We start from the raw sequence: 20,453 nt of genomic DNA, 5'->3' as shown, positions 1-20,453 counted from the left end.
ACTGGTTCGAATCCCAGTCATGCAGCTTGCCATCAGCCCTGCCGGAGCCCAGAGAGAGCACAATTGACCTTGCACTTGGTGATCTGGATCAGCACACAATGCATATTAGGCTTTAAAACTGAGTACAAATTTCTAGACTGGAAATTAATAGGTTAAAAATACCTCTTTACCTCTTACTTAATCTCCAAAAAACCTATCAAATAATAAAATATAATAAAAGGCAGAATGCTGACTGAAACGTTTGCTTTATTTTGTACATCATTAAAATGTATTTTAAAGGCAAACACACAATCAGGCCACATGGAGCTGCTCACAGCTTGCATTGAAAAATGGAAAACAAGGAATGTGGAGTGTTCAATGTGTTGCTAATGGAATATTTTAAACAGATGCAACTAAAAGCTATATTTCATATGTATTCAAGTAAGTTAAACTACTTTAGTAGTTCAGAAACTGAACAGAGCGTAAAATATGAAGAGTAGCATGAACAAATCTGTAGAATGAACATTTATGTTGAAATAAACAGTATGAAACTTTCTCTTATATGAATATGAACTTGAATATTTGAAAAAAGGAAATAATTGGTAATGGCAAAAACAGTGCATCTTTCTATACAGGGGTCTAATTATACTAGTGTATGATCCCGTTTCTCATGTTACAGTATAGTAGATATTATTCTTCATACAGAATCTATGAAGCTAATCAGCATATTTGCAGGAAAAAGATGATACTGGAATGTAAATTTAACAGACAGCACTGCATATGAAGCTTGTAAAGTAGAAGCTCGGACTGAGGCTCCTTCTCTTTTAATATTCAGCATTAAATGGGTAATCCCTGTGCTTCACACCCCTGAAAAACAATAGAAATGCATTTAATAAAATGTTATTTATATAAGGAAAAAGCTGAATATGTATTAACCCTTGTGTGGTGTTCGGGTCTGTGGGACCCATTTTCATTTTTCATCAAATGATACTAAAAAAATATTTTTTCTAAAATCAACTCATTGGCATTGGCTCATTTTTTGTGAAAAACATATATCAAAACACATCCCCCCCACCCCCCAACCATTTATATTACATACAGTATGTTTGGCCAAGGGCTAATAAACATTGCTTCATTTGTAAATTTGAAACTAAACAAATTTTCTACTCATATCTTGAGTTTAATTCATTTTCTTTTACATTTTATTAAAAAACTAATAAAAAAAGAGTAGCACTTTTTAAAAGAAATGTAACATAAGAAAGGTAAAGGGCAAATATTAACCATGTAAGCTGTTTATATTGCTTGTAGTTTAGGTGAAGCAAGCATGTGTAAAGCATTTTAATGTAGAATTGCTTAATTTTGCTGAATTAAATACAAGTAACAAAGTAAACAAATAACAAAAAATATAAAAAACACCACACAAGGGTTAGAGTATCTTTTACACTCTAAACACACAGTAAATAAACACTAATACACATGGCCAAAAATAAGTCAATACATCGTCGCTGTCCAATGAAAACAAAATATCTCCAAAACAGCAACTTTACAGGAGAGAGAAAAAACCTTCTGAACTTTCAATGGAAGTAAAAGAGTTTATTTTGGGTAATTTTGAAGCCTTTCTTTTGGTCTGATCATCAAGAAATTTTGGCAGAGTGAAAAGGACAGGTTTTGTGTTGAAATAATGTAAAAAAAAAAAAAAAAATTAAAAATCGACAAATATTGAGATACTTTTTTTTTTTTCTTCCCCATTGGACAGCAACAATATTCTATGACTATTTCAGCCACCGCTACTTTGTTAGTCCTGAATATAACAGAAATATAAGCAGCAATACAAAACGTTCTTTAAATGTTTTAATTTTGTAGAAAAAAATAAGCAGAAAAAATATTATAGACGTTTCTTGACAATTCCAACCATATGGAATTATGAAAAACCAAAAAGAGAAATACATATAGTTGGTGTATTCAGTCACACATGTGTTTTTAGAATCATTCAATTCAGTAAAATATATAAGAATATATTTATCTTTGTAAATATATCTGTCTCCGGCCATGGAAACCCAATTGATACTTGAGCTAATCTGCTGTTCACTGCAAAAAATCCATTGGCAAAAACCAGACGAATATATGCAAATTAAGACAAATATATGTATATTAAGCAAATGTGGGGTAGGCAAAGTTTTCTTAGTAAGAGAAAATGTGTTTCTTAGTAAAAGCAATGAAAAAATCTCAAAATGAGTGAAGTAACACCCAAATCAAGCAAAAAAGTCCCTGTTTTTGGACGCAAGAATCAGAATAACTTGATTGAAGCTGATTGATTGTGCTTATTTTGAGTTTAAATGACTATAAATAAATAAGGTACACATTCTAAGTAAGAATATAATTTAAAATAATATAGCAAATAATCTAACACTTACACAATGCATGGTAAGACAAAAAAATTCTTATCAGAGAGGAAAATAAGATTTATTGCCCTAAATTTAGAAATTTTCACTTGCTAAGATTTAGTTTTAAACCAATGAGCTAAATTGCAAATACTATTTTAAATAGCTAAAGGCCAATGCACGACAAGTATAACAAAAATTATATTTACTTTGTGGATATGGATTGGGAAGAATACATTTTAAAGACTAATTAAGGCTTTTCTAAGGCAAATAAATCAATTATTAATAAATAGTCTACTGATATTTATTACTGAACTCTGTTAAACACACAGGTAAACTCACCAGTGCATGGGGCAGACCCTGAAGTTCCTGTTGAAGCCTAAAATAATCTTCATCTCTTCATCAGTCAGTGTGAAGTCAAAGACCTTTGGATAAGAATAACATTAATGAAAGATAAATAAATAATCTAAAGTTCTTTTTCTGGAACTTTACGGCTCTGTGTAAAGAGCTTACCTGAAAGTTCTCCTGGATGCGTGAGGGAGTGACGGACTTTGGGATCACGATGACATTTCTCTGAATCTGGAATCGTAGGAGGACCTGGGAGTTGTTTATTGTAGACAAATAAAAAAATAAAAATAAAAAAAAAATTAAATTAAATTTTCACCTACAGTACATCATATTTTTTATTTTAAGCATTTAATAATGATGAACTGTGATTCAGACTATTTTTATAACAATAGCTTAGTGATCGTGATAATTCCAAATAAAAATATTCTCATTTAGAGCATTTATTTACAGAAAATGAGAAATGACTGAAATAAGAAAAAAGATGCAGAACTTTCAGACCTCAAATAATGCAAAGAAAACAAAAAGTTCATATTCATAAAGTTTTAAGAGTTCAGAAATAATCAATATTTGGTGGAATAACCCTGGTTGGTTTTTAATCACAGTTTTTTTTCATGCATCTTGGCATCATGTTCTCCTCCACCAGTCTTACACACTGCTTTTGGATAACTTTATGCTGCTTTACTCCTGGTGTAAAAATTCAAGCAGTTCAGTTTGGTGGTTTGATGGTTTGTGATCATCCATCTTCCTCTTGATTATATTCTAGAGGTTTTCAATTTGGTAAAATCAAAGAAACTCATAATTTTTAAAGAGCTCTCTAAAATAATACAATAAAATTTAATGGTATTTTTGCAATAACGATACTCTTGTCGATATGACAAAACATTGAAATAAAATATATGTTTCAAGAACACACTATTGTAACAAAATGACAATTTATAATTTTATTACTGCATACGATATGATATCTGAGATAACTGAGAAAATAAAAAATATAAGAATTTTCTCAGATTTACAGTAACAGAAGTCAATGATCCAGAATGTCATGATATTAATAATAATGCACTCCAAATATCTCCATATATCCAGGATTAAAGTAAAATAAATGATACTGGACAGTAGATATAAAATGGGAAATGAGAACAGTGTGAATTTTTCTTTTGATAAAAAGAGTAAAAAAGTAGAACCCTGATGTGATAATTAGGAGTTAATGATATGGTACCATATTGGATATTGCATCTCAATGGACTTTGACCAGACCAATAGTTTCTAACCTGTGGGAGGCAGCTCTCCCCAGTGGGCTGTGATGGTATCGCAATGTGGTTAAAAAAATAAGAGAGCACTTATAAATGATGAGTTTCTTTATTTTGACCAAATTAAAAACCTCTGGAATATAATCAAGAGGAAGATGGATGATCACAAGCCATCAAACCACCAAACTGAACTGCTTGAATTTTTACACCAGGAGTAAAGCAGCATAAAGTTATCCAAAAGCAGTGTGTAAGACTGGTGGAGGAGGAGAACATGATGCCAAGATGCATGAAAAAAAACTGTGATTAAAAACCACCAGGATTATTCCAACAAATATTGATTTTTGAATTCTGAACTTAAAACTTTATGAATATAAACTTGTTTTCTTTGCATTATTTCAGGTCTAAAAGCACTGCATCTTTTTTTTTTCAGCCATTTCTCATTTTCTGCAAATAAATGCTCTAAATGAGAATATTTTTATTTGAAATTTGGGAGGAATGTTCATTTTATTCAAACATAAAACTATAAATAGAAAAAAAACAGAGAAACTGATTCAGAAACTGAAGTAATCTTTACTTTAATCCTGGATGTATGGAGATATATGGAGTGCATTATTATTATTAGTAGTATCATGACATTCTGGATCATTGACTTCTGTTACAAATCTGAAAAAAATCCTGTATTTTTTTATTTCGTATCGTATGCAATAATAACATTTTAATTTTCATTTTGTTGCAGTAGTATAATCTTGATTTTTTTTATTTAGTGTTTCTTCATATTGCCAAAGTTTTTTGCAAAAATACCATGAACCATCGTGATATTATTTTAGGGCCATATATTTCAGTGTATCCTTGCATTAACAATATATAACCAAAAATTGGTTGATATTATTGTGTATGATATGATATGGCACACCCATAACTGCAATAAACAGTGTTGTAGATAATACACTGATGTTAAACAGTCTCTGCTTCATTCAAATATACTAATATCTTTAATAAAATCAGATTACTGTTTACCTGTTTAACACAGAAGCTGAAATAGTGTTCAGTATCCCCTACCTGAGCAGTGGTCTTATTATACTTCTTAGCAATAGCTGTGATGTTTGGGTCTTCCAGCAATGAAGGGTCCTCAGGTTTGGCCCTGAGTGTAAAAAAAAAGTGATAATCTACATTACTCCAGTGTTCACAAGGAAATTTACATTTACTTTTGCTTTACATTATTACACTATAGATCTTTAATTTTGGGATAAAAGGTAAGATAATGCAAATTAATTTGTACAGCACCTTTCATACACATATGCAATTCAAAATGCTTTACAGAAAAATACATTTCTCTGCAGTAATAAAAAAAAATTCACCATCAAACAAATCTTATTTAACCATCTTTATGTTTTAAATAATAAAAAAAACAATTGTGTTAGTTTGAAACATGCACAGTCCTGACTTAATTACCCTTTTTGAGCTGTGGTCTCTAGTTCTAGTTTCAGTTTTAAGGTTCTTATTCTTTTTTTAATGTGTAATTTCCCATTTTTACCACATTTGTCTGTTTCTGCTTCTTGCACGGTCACATGTTAACCTTGTGTTTGCTGAGTCATGCAGCTTACATTATACCACAATTACATAATTATTAATACATAATTAAACTTCCTAATAAACAAAAAGCTCAATTAAAGAGCTCCACAGAGCCACACATGTTCTACAAATCAACTTTTTTATAATGCAAATATAAATATGATCAACTTATACAGAGCTTCGGGAATGTATTCACAGCTCTTAACTTTTTCCACATTTTCCTAAATGGATTAAATTCACATTTCCCTCAAAAAAAAAAAGGAATGACAATGACATTTTTGTCATTTAGAAGCAGCTAGAATGTAAACTGCTAAAGTAAAGTTTATTTAATTTTATTAGTAGTTTTATTTATTAGTATTCGTAGAAAGATTACTCACCACGGACGGTCAGGAGAACCCAGAGGACTGTACGCAGTCACTGTGATTCCCTTAGACTGACAGAAATTGATCAGTTTCTCCTGACTCAGATATGGATGACACTCAACCTGAAATTAGGTTTTATCAAAAAAAGACAAGATAAAGCAGAAATAAAAGTTTTACAACAGTATTTTTTTGGGATGCATTTACTGATTCACTGCTATCAGAGTAATATTAACATTACTTAACTACCCGTCCCAGTACCCAGCAGCTACTAGAGAAACAGAACGACAATGGAAAAAGATAAAGATGAAAGTCTTGAAGTGGGACTGTACTGTTTTGGACCCTCACAATAAATAAATTAGCCCTACACTCACTGCCCTCGCCATAGCCAAGAAAACCATTCCAAAACTGGAAGACCAGGGTCTCTATAAATACCAGGCACTGGGAAAATCTTCTTTTATATCACATATCTCTGGAAAGATTAAAAGCTATAGAAATGAATCAAATCTTAATTTTCAATACATCATATATCTTAAAACATCAACACAGACATATTTAATAATCTTAAAATTTACCACAATACTACATATATATGCCCATAGATTGAGGAGATAGCAAAACTATTCAACAGAATCTATAGAATAAATCCTTCACATATATGTATGTATGTTAATCTGTCTGGTTTTGTCTCTGTTGGTTTGTTTATCTGTTTATGTTTGTTTAGTTACATTACATTGACTGGCATACATTCACAAGAACACACACACACACACACACACACACTTGCATGAACACACTTGAGCGCACACACACTGCATGCACACCCGATCGCACCCAATCATCCATCACAAGAAAGTCTTGAAGTTTGTCAGTCATACAAACTGGAAACTTGTTCCTGGAAATCTTTGATCATGAAGATCAGGAAGAAACAATTTAACCCAGAAGACACCCGATCCATAAGCACACAGGGCAGGGCTGCACAATACTGGAAAACATTTACATTGCAAATGATATTTTTTTGAATGATATATAGCATGATATTAAACAATACAGGGCTTATGACGTCACTAGCTCACTATCTCGTGTCCGGACCAATCAAGAGCTGAGTTGTCAGCGCCGAGCTCTCAAAACCCGAGAAAAACAACAGCAAAAACATCAAACAAATGCCCTTTAATCAGGCATTTAAATAGCTTTTTAAAAGGTAAATAAGATTAAGAATATGTTTTTGTTCTGGGATTAAAAGTGTGAATTCAGCTGTAACTGGAAATATCTGCGCTGCTAAACTGTGCTGGACTGAGGTGCACAGCTTTCCGCACGTGCCCAACCATGTGGATGGAGGCCATACAGTTACCTCCTGTTTACTCCTACCCCTCCCCCTCCTCCCCACGCTTCTCAGGGAGAAGCAGTCTGTCACTCACACAGACACAGAGACAGTGCTGTGTATCTACTTCTTGTGTCAAGAATCAAAACATTGCAACATGATGTATTTGATTTAATTGCCTTAAGTGACTTAAGTCACACTTCCTGCAATGTGACTATAGAGCATACGCACATCACGATGACGATGCTTAAACCATATATCGTGCAGCCCTAGCCCAGCAAGGGCTAAAATTAAACCTGTTAAATGAGTAAAAACAGCTAATTCTTGTTTTTTCTTACTGTAATAAAGACGGCACATGAATTAATAATAATTTTATGGTTAAAATTGGCTTGAGAACTAATTTTATTAAAGCGTTTAAATTGTTACAATGGTTAAAACAGAGTTGTATAAGAAAAAAAAAAATCTATAGGAGGTAGTTTAGTTTTATCTCCAGCACTAACTCTAAAGCTCTCCTACAGTCTGTAAATAAATGAGATCAGATGAACAAACACACATTCAAACAATGTCCTGTGGCAAGTACTAAATAATAAAGTACTAATACAGCATTTTAGTACTCAAGTACTTAAATACTAATAAAGCCTTTTAGTACTTAAGTAGAGTAGTGAATTAAAATAATACTCCAGTAGATACAGATACAGCATTTTATTACTCAAATAATTAAGTACTAATACAGTATTTTAGTACGTAATTAGAGTAGTGAAATACTTCTACTTTGTTACTATAATCTATCTCTGACCAGGTCACTAGTGCAATAAAAAGTACAATCTATGAGACACTGTAACACTGGGATATAGGAAAGGGCAGGTGTGAAGGCGAGGGCAGGTGTAGGGCAGGTGTGGGTCAGGTGATTTATGGGCAAAGGCAAAAGATAAAATTTAAGAGCCACAGCAGCCTCACATAAAAAAAGGCAATCTTTCAGATGGAAAAAGAATCACTAGGTCAGTTATGAGCAAAAAATGCAAGTCATACTACGTTTCTAACAGCAGGGATTTATGATGTCCTTTTAACTCATGTTTTATTGCATGTTGAGTTAGTTACTCACATGATCACTACACATATACACACACACACACACACACACACACATAATCAGGTGCTAAGCAGGTTATATGATAATAGACACTTAAAATCCTTGTGTCTCCAAAAAAAATAAGAAAAAGCTTACTATACTATACTATAATACATTTGAAGCATTTTTATTGGTCTATTTATCATGAAAATTTTGTAAAATTATATATACAAAAAGAATGGAGATACAAATATTTTTTTTGGCTGACAGTGACACGATTCAATTCTATACACAATTTGATTTTCTCACAACATTTGAAAAAAAAAAATGGACTCTCAGAAAATAAAAATAAGAAAAGTCTCCTTTTTTAAATGTATAAACAATGAAAAATGCAGCCTGTATAAATGTTCACTTAATCACTTGTTTATTTAGGCAGAATAGAAAAAAATGGAAATTTTAATTTGTCTACAATACACTACATTACTGGAAACTTGACGTTCCTTTTGGCCTGTGAGGGCTGGGTGGAGGATCTGTTCTGATTGGCTTTAGTCAAAAATGACGGACATATCCTCTGCCCTTTGCTTACGCCCATTGGCTCTTTGGCCTGCACTTGCGGGATTGCGACCTCTGGTGTTTAAACAATGCAACTGCAAAACATTTCATTAACAAAACATGGAATTCAGGTTCCAAAATTAAAATTAAGTGCGTAAACAGGAATGGAAAGTTTATTTTCCATTCCAAGTTTATTCATTTGTCACAATATTATGTTATAATTTTATTGGTACCAAATTAGTGGTCTAAAAATGCCAACAATATCGTTTACCGCAATAATTTCTGAGACAAAATATCAGTTGCAAATTTGTTTTATTGTGACAGGCCTAGATATGCAGCTTTGTTGACTAAAAGTCAGTGTGTTAATAGCGGACAAATACTGATTTAGTTAGGGTGTTTTTGTAGAAAATACTTTAGATGAACAGAAGCAGGAGAAAGGTAAGTCAAGGACTATGGAAAAGCAGAGCACAGGAAACTTGGGAAAGAGCAAAATGTGACTGAAAGTGTAGCTACAGCATGCACATGCTGGGTAAATAAAAATAAGGTTTTTTTAATACATGCTTTTGATGTAGCATTGTTTATATAGTGCATAAAATCCACATGGAAGGACTGATAGCACTGAGCATATATGAAAGGACCACAGTCCACTCTCGATCCAGACAAAAGAAAGCACATTAAGGAGGTAACATGATTATAAGGCTTGCCGTTGGCTAAAGGCTAATTATTAGGTGCAAGATGGCCTTTCTCTGTGGAGCCGTCACAGCAGATAAGACTCCAGAGTCTGATATAACTCTGGTGATTAATGTTAAAGTCTTTTTTAAATCTCCCTGACCTTTTTACTGCCCTCAGTATAATGCATAAGAATAAGACTAAATGTATTTTTTTTACACCAAGCTTTGTATCTTCGATACATTGTATATATGCATATTGTTTTTGATCCGTATAGTTTCGGTTTCACACTGCAGTTTAGTAACTGAGTGAATAAAGAACGTTATTATTACATGCATCCTGTCTTCATCACTATCAGCTATGTGAAAACGGAAAAATTCTGACCAAAGGAATAATTTAAAATATATCATAAATACTCTGAACTTTAATAGGTATTCCTCCTTAAAATAATTACATTTTGCGGCTTTAATTGAGCTCCAAAGTGGAACCATACTTCTATAGATGGTTATGCTACTTTAAACTAAATAGCATGTGTTAATTTGCATAAGCTATTTAATGAATGAAATAAATATTCAGTTTACAATTTACTTTTTAAAACACCATTTAGGCATGTCATTATAAAAAAAAATTGTTTCGGGCAGATTATGCTTTTACAACAGCTCTGAACAAACACTGTTTCTGCTGCTCCATGCTGTTTACACGCACAATATGTGCTGCGTTCACTGCTCACAGCCGCAAGACTCCGTTTTCATGCCTGTGTGAAACCAAACCAAACATAGGGAGAAACTCTCCAAATAAACAAACTCATCAACTGATTATAGAAACCAAATACAGGTGTGAAAAATGACCTTCTACAGGACCTGTGTTAAGAATGAGGATCTTACCTGGTTGTTTGCAGGTTTATATTTGAGGCCTGGTTTGTTCAGAATGGCCTCAATCTGCTCTCGGTTAAAGTTGGAGATGCCGATGGCCTTGACCAGCCCAGCGTCCACCAGCTCCTCCATTCCCTGTAAGATCAATGCTTTTTTATATATAGTAAATTTATATATGTTGTAACAGAATACATTTTTCTGATGCAAAATTAAACATTAAGCAAACAATAACTGGTCATTTTCTCACCTCCCAGGTATCCAGGAATTTGGTATCATCACTGATAGTTAATCCTTCACTGTCCAGAGGGAACAGCTCTGTTCCAGGCTGAAATATAGATTAAAAAATATATAAAATATATTAAAAAAACAGTAACAAAAGAGTCTGCCTATATCCTAATGGTAGTTTAGTCTTTAAACTTCCGACGTCTTTGTGTTGACTAGGGATTATAGCTCACTAGAAATAAAATTATGTTTATTATTACAAGTAGGGGTGGATGATATGGCTCTAAAATAATATCATAATATTTCAGGGTACATTACTGTACAATATCCATATTTAAATAGCATCAAACCTACCCTGAGATATTATAATACAGTAAAAAAAAACTCCACACTAAACTATTGTACACTATTTTTACTGTCTCCCTTCCAACAATACAGTATAAATACAGCATAAACATAACATTAATATAAATTAATTTTGCCAGATTACTTTATTTATTTTAAATGCCGATTAACATTCACTGTTTGATTTTTTTTTTACTGGTGATTTTAATGTTTTTGTTTGTTTTAAGTAAATTAAATAAAAATGCCTTAAAAATGTAAAGTTTCCATTAATATATTTAGTAAGCAATTATTATCATATAAGAAGTACATGCTAGTACAATTTAAGTATAATACAACTTATACTACAATCACAATTTTTAATCAAGTGATATGTTTTTATACTGTTTCAATAATAATAAAAAAATGATATATATATAAAAATATATATTAGATAATAATAATAATTAATAAAATACATTTTTATATTTTTTATATATTATTTTACTGTATTGCTAAAGTATCATTTTAAAACATGGCATCGAATATAGAAAATGTCAACGAGACATCCCTAATTATTGGTATCATGAAGTTTCATTAAAGGTTCTTTTTATACTAGTATTAAATCACAGAAAACGCCTAGAATTAAATCGATTTCATACTTATATTAAAATGCTAGTGGGTCTAAAAATGTCAATTTAAATAATTAGACAATCTACCGGTAGATTATTCAGATACCTGAAAGCCCATTGGCCAGTGAACCAGGTATAAATCAAGGTAATCCAGCTGCAGGTCACTTAAGGTCTTCTGACATGCCCCTTTTACTGCAGACTTGTCATGGAAAGTGCACCAAAGCTGTGGAGAGATAAAGAGATTTTAATACAGTTCTAATCTTTAACTTTTGTTTAATGTCAAGGTTAGTTAGTAGGTTTTGGGTTCAAATCCCTATCTGGGTTCTCTATGTGTGGTTGTGTGTGGGAGAACAGGTAAATGTAATACTCTAAACTGATCTGGTGTGTGTATCTGTGTGCCCAAAGTTGATACACGTTTTACTGACGTTTTAAAAAATTGTGGGGTCATGAAAATTTGCCTTGAATGCCTGAAAAACCATGAAAATGTAAAATTTCCAAATTTTTACATTTTCATGATTTTTCAGGCCTTCAAGGCAAATTTTCATGACCCCACAATTTTTTAAAACATCAGTACAGACATGAAAAATATAAAACCAAAAATCAACTAAAACTATAATTGAAATTGATTATAGTAAGCATAAAATAAATCAGAAAAATGTCAGATCCTGAAAACTTTACTGTGTTGGCTTAAAATTACTGAATTAACTCTGAGCTGATTGATGTATTCGTAGCTCTAAATAGAGTTTCTCCATCATCAAACTGAAATACAAATTTTGTGGAGCAAATTTCCATGACTTTTCCAAAACTTCCCAGGTGTTTTTATTTTTCCAAAACTAATCCAGGCCTGGAAGTTGCTATTTTTAAATTCCATGACTTTTCCATTTGTTTATGATTGTACCAACCCTAGGATTGGCATGGACGGTGTTTCCGGTTGAGAGTATGCTGTGCCCTATTGGCTACTGCTTTTCACTAGTGTGTGGAAGAGTTCTGAGTGAAAATAGTTGTGCATAAAAGCATGACTGTAGAGTGTCTTTCCAGTGGGTTTCTAGAAATGCCTTATATAAAAGTGTAACTTAATTTATTTATTCACAATGTACCTTGCTGACAATAAAAAGCTCTTCTCTTTTCACAGCTCCTTCTTTAATCATGGCCTGAATTCCCTCTCCAACCTCCTTCTCATTCTGGTAGACGAACGCTCCATCGATGTGTCTGTAGCCTGCAGAGATAGCAGCTTTCACAGCTTCCGTTACCTTTCCTGGAGCTGACTGAGAGAAAAACAGAAACAGGGATTTGACCTTGTCCACTCCAAATACCATAAAACACTTATCAGAATGAGTTCTAATCAGAGATTAATGCAGGAGATCAGAACTGCTCTTTATCAATTAATTACTGTAATTATTGTAATGCTCACATACCAAAAAATACTTTATTACCCTTTATTACAATTAACAAAACAGCTTCTTAAGATTAAGAGATTTAATAAGAAAAAACATGGTACAAATGTTATTCTTTCCCAAAGACAGTACATTTTCATTTACTTAACCCTCTAAAGCATGATTTTCATATGTATTGGGCGGAAAAAATATATATATTTTAGCCTACTCTTTGGGAGCATGCATTATTTTACCAAATTGAAATCCTCTGGAATATAATCAAGAGGAAGATGGATGATCACAAACCATCAAACCACCAAACTGAACTGCTTGAATTTTTGCACCAGGAGTAAAGCAGCATAAAGTTATCCAAAAGCAGTGTGTAAGACTGGTGGAGAAAGAGAACGTGATGCCAAGATGCATGAAAATTAAAAACTGTGATTAAAAACAGGATTATTCCACCAAATATTTCAGCTATTTCTCATTTTCTGCAAATACATGACGTTCTTAATGAGAATATTTTTATGTGGAATTTGGGAGAAATGTTGTCTGTAGTTTTAGAATAAAACAACAATGTTCATTTTACTCAAACATAAACCTATAAATAGCAAAATCAGAGAAACTGATTCAGAAACTGAAGTGATCTCTTCATTATTTTCAGAGCTGTATAGCTTTATATAACATCTGTAAACTGGTACATTTAGACTGTAATATGATTTATTTAGTCTTAAAAAGTTCGTGTGAAGATAAACTTCCAGGAATATCAATTTAAACAGCATTTTTTAGTTGTAAAACAGACAAAACCAGACTTTTAAAGTTAAAATTCAGGGTTTATATTTACCTTCCATGTTCCCAGACCCAGAATAGGCATGTCCGCTCCGGTGTTGAGCTTCACTGAAGTCGCCATGGTTTAAACTGGATTAATTTAGCTAATATTATCCAAATAATGCGGTTTTACTGAAGTGTCCGCTCTGTAGAGACTCTCTAACGTCTATCAGCTATCACCACTCACTCACAGCGGATATTCAACATGAACCGATTCAATGAACCGGTCAACCGATTCACCAGTCCAACACAATCAAAACATGTTTTAGAGGCTGTATTTAAGGAAAAATATAACCCTTGCAACAATAAACCGTTAAAAAGACACTAAACATAGATTATAAATCTATACCACCTTAATTAATAAAGCAAACTATTAGAATTAAGATTAAAATACCAATATAGCAATAAGGGATCATTTTATTCTCCCTTTTTATCGTATCTTCATTGTTTATACCAGTCCACACAAAACGTTTTCGATACTAGCTTTAGACAGATATTATAGTATATTAGTTATATTAGTATATGAGCAGCTAGATAAAAAAAAGTATAAAATCGCGATCTTACTACGTTGAACCGGACAGTTCAAAAGAATCGGTTCGACAGGAAGATTCATTTGTTCGCCTCATCGACTTTATTCATCGATTGCTCGTGTCTGAATCAGGTCATGTGATTCACATGTTCAATTTAACCCTTTCTTTACAAGTTTCTGCTCAGTTTAGAGATAAAACTCAACCCTTTCAGACCTGAATTATTTCCAAGCGATGGTATGAATGTTGTTTTCAGTAATCCACACAAAACAAGAAATATTTAAGTATTCTAATTTAAAATCTAATACAATACAATTTTAAATATTATTATATATTATTATTTTTTTATTACTATTGCATTGGAAGCCTGTGTTTAACATGTGCTTAAAATGTGTTACTTTTCTTTTTAATTGGTTTGTAAATGTATATATATTTGCATATATATATACATAGAGCTTAAATTTGCATAATTGCACATAACTAATTTCAAATGATGAGATTTTGACTAAAGTAGAGGTCTCCAGCTTACGCTACCTCCCGGCCGCTGCGCTCCTTCAAACGCCGCCTCGCTTTGCCAAACACTCACACAAAGCAATCCAGACTGACAAACTACCTTCTACTACCAGAGCAGGAGAATCTTTTGCTATCTTTAAGAAACTCCTGAAGACAGAGCTCTTCAAAGAGCACTTACTCTCCTAACACCTCTAACTAACTACCTTCTACTACCAGATCAGGAGAATCTCTCACTATCTTTAATAAACTCCTGAAGACAGAGCTCTTCAAAGAGCACTTACTCTCCTAACACCTCTAACAAACTAACTAATTCTAACCTCATCTCCTTCTTCCTCTTCTCTACTCCTCTATCCCATTATTTCCCTCTGACCTCCTTAAGGCCCTATCTATAGATGCTTTATTTTTAACTTCTATTATTTTTGTACTTAACCTCTTCTATTATTTGCACTTCAATATTGTAAGTCGCTTTGGACAAAAGCGTCTGCCAAATGTAATGTAATGTAATGTAAAATCACAAGGAAATCATATGCTGATGTTTATTTAGACATGACTAGGCCTTCCTATCTCAGAATCCTGTCTGATAATGCAGAATTTTCTTTTGTTTCAAGCACAGCAGATGTAATATACACACCAGAGGGAGACAAAAGCAAAACAACAAAAAAACAAAAAAAATGTCTGTCTTGGCCTCAGGGTTGCCAGGTCCAACAAAAAATATCCAGCTCAAAGTCAGTCTAAAACCCACCCTTCAGAAGCTTAAACTAGCCCAAAATATGTCTGTCACATGTTTGAAACAAATGGCAAAACAACCATACATTTACGAGTTATAAGTATTTAGTTTATAAGGGAATTATTATCAGTATTGCTATTTATCTAAAATGCATTAAAAGTATTGTAACAGTGTTTTATTAGTTATTTTATTTCTGTTTTATATCTCAGTCCAGAGCATTTAATAGTAATATAATTATCAAAAATAAAATCTGACTTTTACTTACTTGTTTCTGTTCTTGCCCCTCCTGAACACTTTTTCACACAGAGTTAGATTGGTTTGGCTGATTTTTGTTTCTTTAATAAAGGAAATATTCTTTAAAAAGCTTTATTTATTTACTCAGGTTATGCTGATCTGATATTAAAGTTCATCATTTGTAAAAAAAAAAAAAAAAGTTAAGGACAAATACAAAAAACAAATAAAAGCAAAACAAAAGAAATCTGTAGAGGGGCAAATGCTTTTTTTGTGTGAACTGTAAATGTCTGTAAATTTCAGTCAATATTTTTATATTTTCTTTCCTAAAACCTAGCTGTTCCTGCTTTGCACATAATGCATGATCATAGTATCACTTTGCTGTACAGCTGTACAGCTCCAGTCCTCAGTAAGTTTGGAGGGGTGGCCTCAGACGTGGCCAATCAAATGCTGAAGTTAGGCTTTTCTCTGGTGAGCTGCTTGTGTTCACAAAGAGATTTAACTTCTGGTGAAATTCAGTAAAACTGCTTCATCATGACGTCCAGCATCGATCTCAACACTGGGGCACAGATGCCCATTATAGGCCTGGGGACCTGGAAGGTAGGAGAGTTTTTGGACACATTTTTTACAGACTGTGTTCTTACAAATTTACAAAGCCTCTAAAGCAGGGGTCTCAAAGTAGCGGCCCGCGGGCCACATGCGGCCCGCGACGCGGTTTCATACGGCCCCTCACGGGTTAACAAAATAAACATACATCTGGCCCGCAATTCAATTTAATTATTTATGCTTTATTATGTTCGTTTTCATATTTTATCTTAACTTGTATTTTGGTGTGTGTGTGTGGTTTTTGTTTTTTTTTTGCTTACGCTGCGTTGCCTGCTTTAGTAGTCTTCAGTAGCCTTCAACAGTCTAACCTTGCAGCCGTGGTGTGTCCACTAAACTCCGTAGTTATAAACATCCTGAGGTTAGCAGCGCGCTAACTGACCTGTTTATAATGTAATCCCAGCAGTGCCTCCGTGACGCTGCTCTAAACTGCTGCTGTTAGCTGCTTGGGCTGAAAGATGAACTGTAGAGAGCTGTATTATCCGGTTAGTGGGGTTATTTTATTTCATACACAGAAGAACTTACAAATTTTTAAAAACGCTCCAGACTGGCTCAGCTGAGCCCTGTAGCCCGTGGCTGGGCTGTAGCTCTGACTAAGCAAAGACTGCGGGCTTGTGGTGCTGCAGCTGCAGCTCCGACTAGTGGTTGGATGAGGAACTGCTAAATCTGAGGAAATGCTAAATCTGTCACAGCTCACAATTTTTGATTTTATATTTATTAAGCCTTATTTCAGTATCAAACGTTTTGATCAAAGTTAATATAACTTATAAATTAAAAGGATTTATGTTAATAGAGCAACAAGCAACCATTTTTCCATGCAACTGTAATATTTGATTGAATAAATAGTATATTGAGAGTTATTTAACATTAAGGAGTAATTACATTCATTTTGTATTACATCTGGTTACATTTTCTTATATTTATAAGTTACATCTGGCCCTCAGAGGACAGCCAATATGCCAATGTGGCCCTCGGCAAAAATGAGTTTGAGACCCCTGCTCTAAAGTGACATCATTTTAAAAAAAAGTTAAATAATGTGTGGGCACAACTTATTAAGGCGTGGGAATGAGATCCTAAGGCATGGCCGCATACCTGTCAAGTCTCCCGTTTTGTCCGGGAAACTACCGTATTTTACTCCTCTTTCCCGCCGTCCTCCCGTATTAGTATTTTCCCGTAAATTTCCCGTATTATATTAAGATTAAAAAATATATATTATTGAGGAGACAGGGCACTGACCCCGCTGTGTCTCTTAACCAATCATGGAGCCGGTTCAAGGAGAAAGTCCCGCCTTTCAGGAGAAACAGCCAATCAGCTTGCAATAGAGGGTCAGTGTTGGGAAGCCCCCCGTCGCTGTGAGTTCAGGCAGCTCGTCGGAGCTGCTGATGTTAAAACATATCTGGATATTCAGCGATTTTTCTAAAAGAAAGGTAACGGTAGGCTAATCATGTAAACTGTGATGAGATTTTTCTGATAGCTGTTTAACAATACTCGTCTCCGAAATAAAACACACAGATTAAACCTTTTAAAATAAAAAATACAGCTTGTGACTCAGTTTAACTAGAAAATGTGGAGAGGACCGAAATGAACTGAACTGATCAGGGGTTGAGTGATCAAAAGAAAGAAGTATTAATTAAAAATTATTAATTGTGTAGGCCATTAGGACTAATTTTTACTGATGGAATATATCTGGTCCATGTCCTTTTAGTAAAAGCTCATGATACTATTTTTAGGTCACCTACAGTCATTTTGCAGAATTTGTGCACCCTTTGTTTAATTTTAAATCTATTAAATAAATAAAAAATATATATAATATAAAAGAGTGCATTTATGGCAAAAAAGACATGAAATCTTAACTTTTTTAATATCTAGAAAATTATTTTTAATTTGACTGTATTAAAAGAATGACATATGTAGGAATGTCCACAACATTTCAGATTCTGATAATCTAATTGTAGTGTGTAAGTGGTTCACATGTGGTTATTTTAATTTTTTTTTGTAAACCTGTCTTAAAATGTAAGGGATACTGAACCTTCGTTGGGCTGGTGGGACGGCTTTAAGCGGACAGAGGAAAATATCCCTTATTTTTAAATCTAAAACTTGACAGGTATGGCATGGCCACAACTTATTAAGTGTGGAATCAATATCCTAATGCATGGAAATGAGATCATTAAGGCATGTGAGCGAGATAGTTACGGTAAGTCATTGCCACGATTTATTAAATCATGGGAATGAGATCCTAATTGTTTGAACTATATAATTAAGGTATCAATGAGACAATTAAGTCATTGCCACTAATTATTAAGGTGTGGGAATGAGATCCAAAGGCGTAGTCACAACTTATTAAGTTAAGTTAAGGCGTGGGATCAATATCCTAATGTGTGGAAATGAGATAATTAAGGCGTGTGAGTAAAATAGTTACTGTAAGTCATTGCCACAATTTATTAAGGTGTGGAAATGAGATCCTAATCGTTTAAACAAGATAATTAAGCAGTGTTAGTGCGATAATTAAGTTGATGCCATGACTTATTTAGGTGGGGGATCAAAATCTTAATATGTGGAAATGAGATAATTAAGGCATGTAAGTGAAATAGTTACTGTAAGTGGTTGTCACGATTTAATAAGACGTAGGAACGAGATCCTAAGTCGCTTGAACGACATAATTAAGGCGTGTGAGTGAAATATTAAAGTTGTTGCTATGACTTAGTAAGGTGTGGGGACGAGATCCTTTTGCATGGGAATAAGATAATTATGTCATGGCCATGACTTATTAAGGTGTGGGAACAAGATAATTAAGTCATTGTCACAGAATAATAAAACTTGCTTTTCTGTTAATTAATGTTCATGAAGAAACTGAATATTACATCAAAGCTTCTTTAATCCAAGAATAATCTTTTGGAAAACAAAATGGAGAATGAACTGGATTTTTTTTATTATTTCTGAATGAATTATGGTGATATTATGGAGTAGCTTTAATTCCAAGTAAAAGACACTTAATTCTTGTACTAAAAACTCGTTCCCACCCCTTAATAAGTTGTGGCCTCGAATTATGTTTTTTTAACATGATGTCACCATAGAGTTCTGTACATATGAGCTGATGCTGTTGTTTGTTCTTTTTGTTTTTATTGTGTAATTTTGCTTTGTGCACTTAAATCACTAATCATTAAATTTAAACACATTAACACTGCTCTTCTGTTACTTTCAGGTGTTTTATTAAACCTCCTGATTAAACTCATGAATCTTAAAACAGAGGAAAATTAACCCTCTATGGCATGAAATATTTTTTTTTTTTTTGAGGAAAAATATAATTTTTGAAAGCTTGGGACTTTTATTTTGATAACATATAATGTGCATGAGGTGTTGCAGGTGAATGCAGGAGTGTTCTGGCTACCTGAGCAATGAATACAAAACAGTGTTTTAGTTTATATCAAGAGTATAAGGACTATAACTACGACAAAATAATCAAAAGTGGATTTTTTGCACAGGCGTCTCCGGGGCAGGTAGAAGAAGCTGTGAAAACAGCTATACTCACTGGTTATCGTCACATTGATGGGGCCTATTTTTATGAGAATGAGAAAGAGGTCGGGGTCGCTGTTCGTGCCATGATTGATGAAGGAGTGGTGAAAAGAGAGGAACTCTTTATTGTCAGTAAGGTAAGCATGGAAAATTATCTCATGAAAAAGTGTTAACTGATGAGTCACCCGTTATTATTTATAATTTCCTTAATCAGAAAGAGGCTTATAAGAAGTTTATTCATTTAGAAATTTTACATTTTCATTTATTTATTTATTTTTTTATTCTTTATTTTTTGGGCATCATCGGAAAGCCTGTGATTGTTTTAAATGATTTTTTTAATGAGTTTATCTTTTTCTTATTATTTATTTATTTATTTGTTTTTTATATTTATTTAGTTAGTTTTTTATTCTTATATTTTTTTATTTCCTATGTTCTTAGTTCATTATGATTTATTTGTCTTCATTATTTTACTTTACTTTTATAGTTATTATCTTTTTCTTCATTTTATATCTTATCAAATTTTTTTTTTAATTTTCTATTTTTTTATGTATATATTTTATTTATCTATATTAAATTTTGATATAAATTTGTATT

General features: G+C 33.0%; 2 protein-coding genes across 5 annotated transcripts in view; one reads left to right on the top strand and one right to left on the bottom strand.

Annotated features, from left to right (window-relative positions):
• The window catches only part of LOC103040561 (aldo-keto reductase family 1 member B1), a 74,243-nt gene that overhangs the window by 48,168 nt on the left and 5,622 nt on the right, over positions 1-20,453 (top strand). Inside the window, exons 1-2 of one of the 4 annotated variants that reach the window (XM_049475029.1) lie at positions 16,147-16,343; positions 19,829-19,996. The exons of 2 other annotated variants lie outside the window; for them this stretch is intronic. In XM_049475029.1, coding sequence (XP_049330986.1) covers positions 16,278-16,343; positions 19,829-19,996 — 234 coding nt within the window. In that variant the 5' untranslated portion in view covers positions 16,147-16,277. Of the gene's footprint in view, positions 1-16,146; positions 16,344-19,715; positions 19,997-20,453 lie in introns of those variants that run through there. One more of the 4 variants, XM_049475021.1, reaches the window with a different exon arrangement.
• LOC125799086 (aldo-keto reductase family 1 member B1-like) lies at positions 227-13,942 on the bottom strand. Its single transcript, XM_049475030.1, has 10 exons — positions 13,762-13,942; positions 12,645-12,812; positions 11,654-11,770; positions 10,620-10,697; positions 10,385-10,507; positions 5,908-6,014; positions 5,018-5,099; positions 2,874-2,957; positions 2,703-2,785; positions 227-846 (listed from the first exon to the last, which is right to left on the bottom strand). The coding sequence occupies exons 1-10, from the start codon at positions 13,825-13,827 to the stop codon at positions 804-806; spliced, it is 951 nt and encodes a 316-aa protein (XP_049330987.1). The 5' UTR covers positions 13,828-13,942; the 3' UTR covers positions 227-803.

Source organism: Astyanax mexicanus, chromosome 2 (assembly GCF_023375975.1).
Source record: "Astyanax mexicanus isolate ESR-SI-001 chromosome 2, AstMex3_surface, whole genome shotgun sequence".
Taxonomy (NCBI): Eukaryota; Metazoa; Chordata; class Actinopteri; order Characiformes; family Acestrorhamphidae; genus Astyanax; species Astyanax mexicanus.
This window is presented reverse-complemented; position numbering and strand designations above follow the sequence as displayed.

What these genes read in the sequence shown, in the direction of transcription:
- LOC125799086 (XM_049475030.1), bottom strand. Translation starts at nt 13,827, where the DNA reads ATGGCGACTTCAGTGAAGCTCAACACCGGAGCGGACATGCCTATTCTG. An exon ending in TGGGTCTGGGAACATGGAAG is followed by an intron (nt 12,813 to 13,761) that starts GTAAATATAAAC and finishes TTTTTCTCTCAG; the next exon opens with TCAGCTCCAGGAAAGGTAAC. An exon ending in GGTTCTCCTGACCGTCCGTG is followed by an intron (nt 5,100 to 5,907) that starts GTGAGTAATCTT and finishes TTTTACACTCAG; the next exon opens with GGCCAAACCTGAGGACCCTT.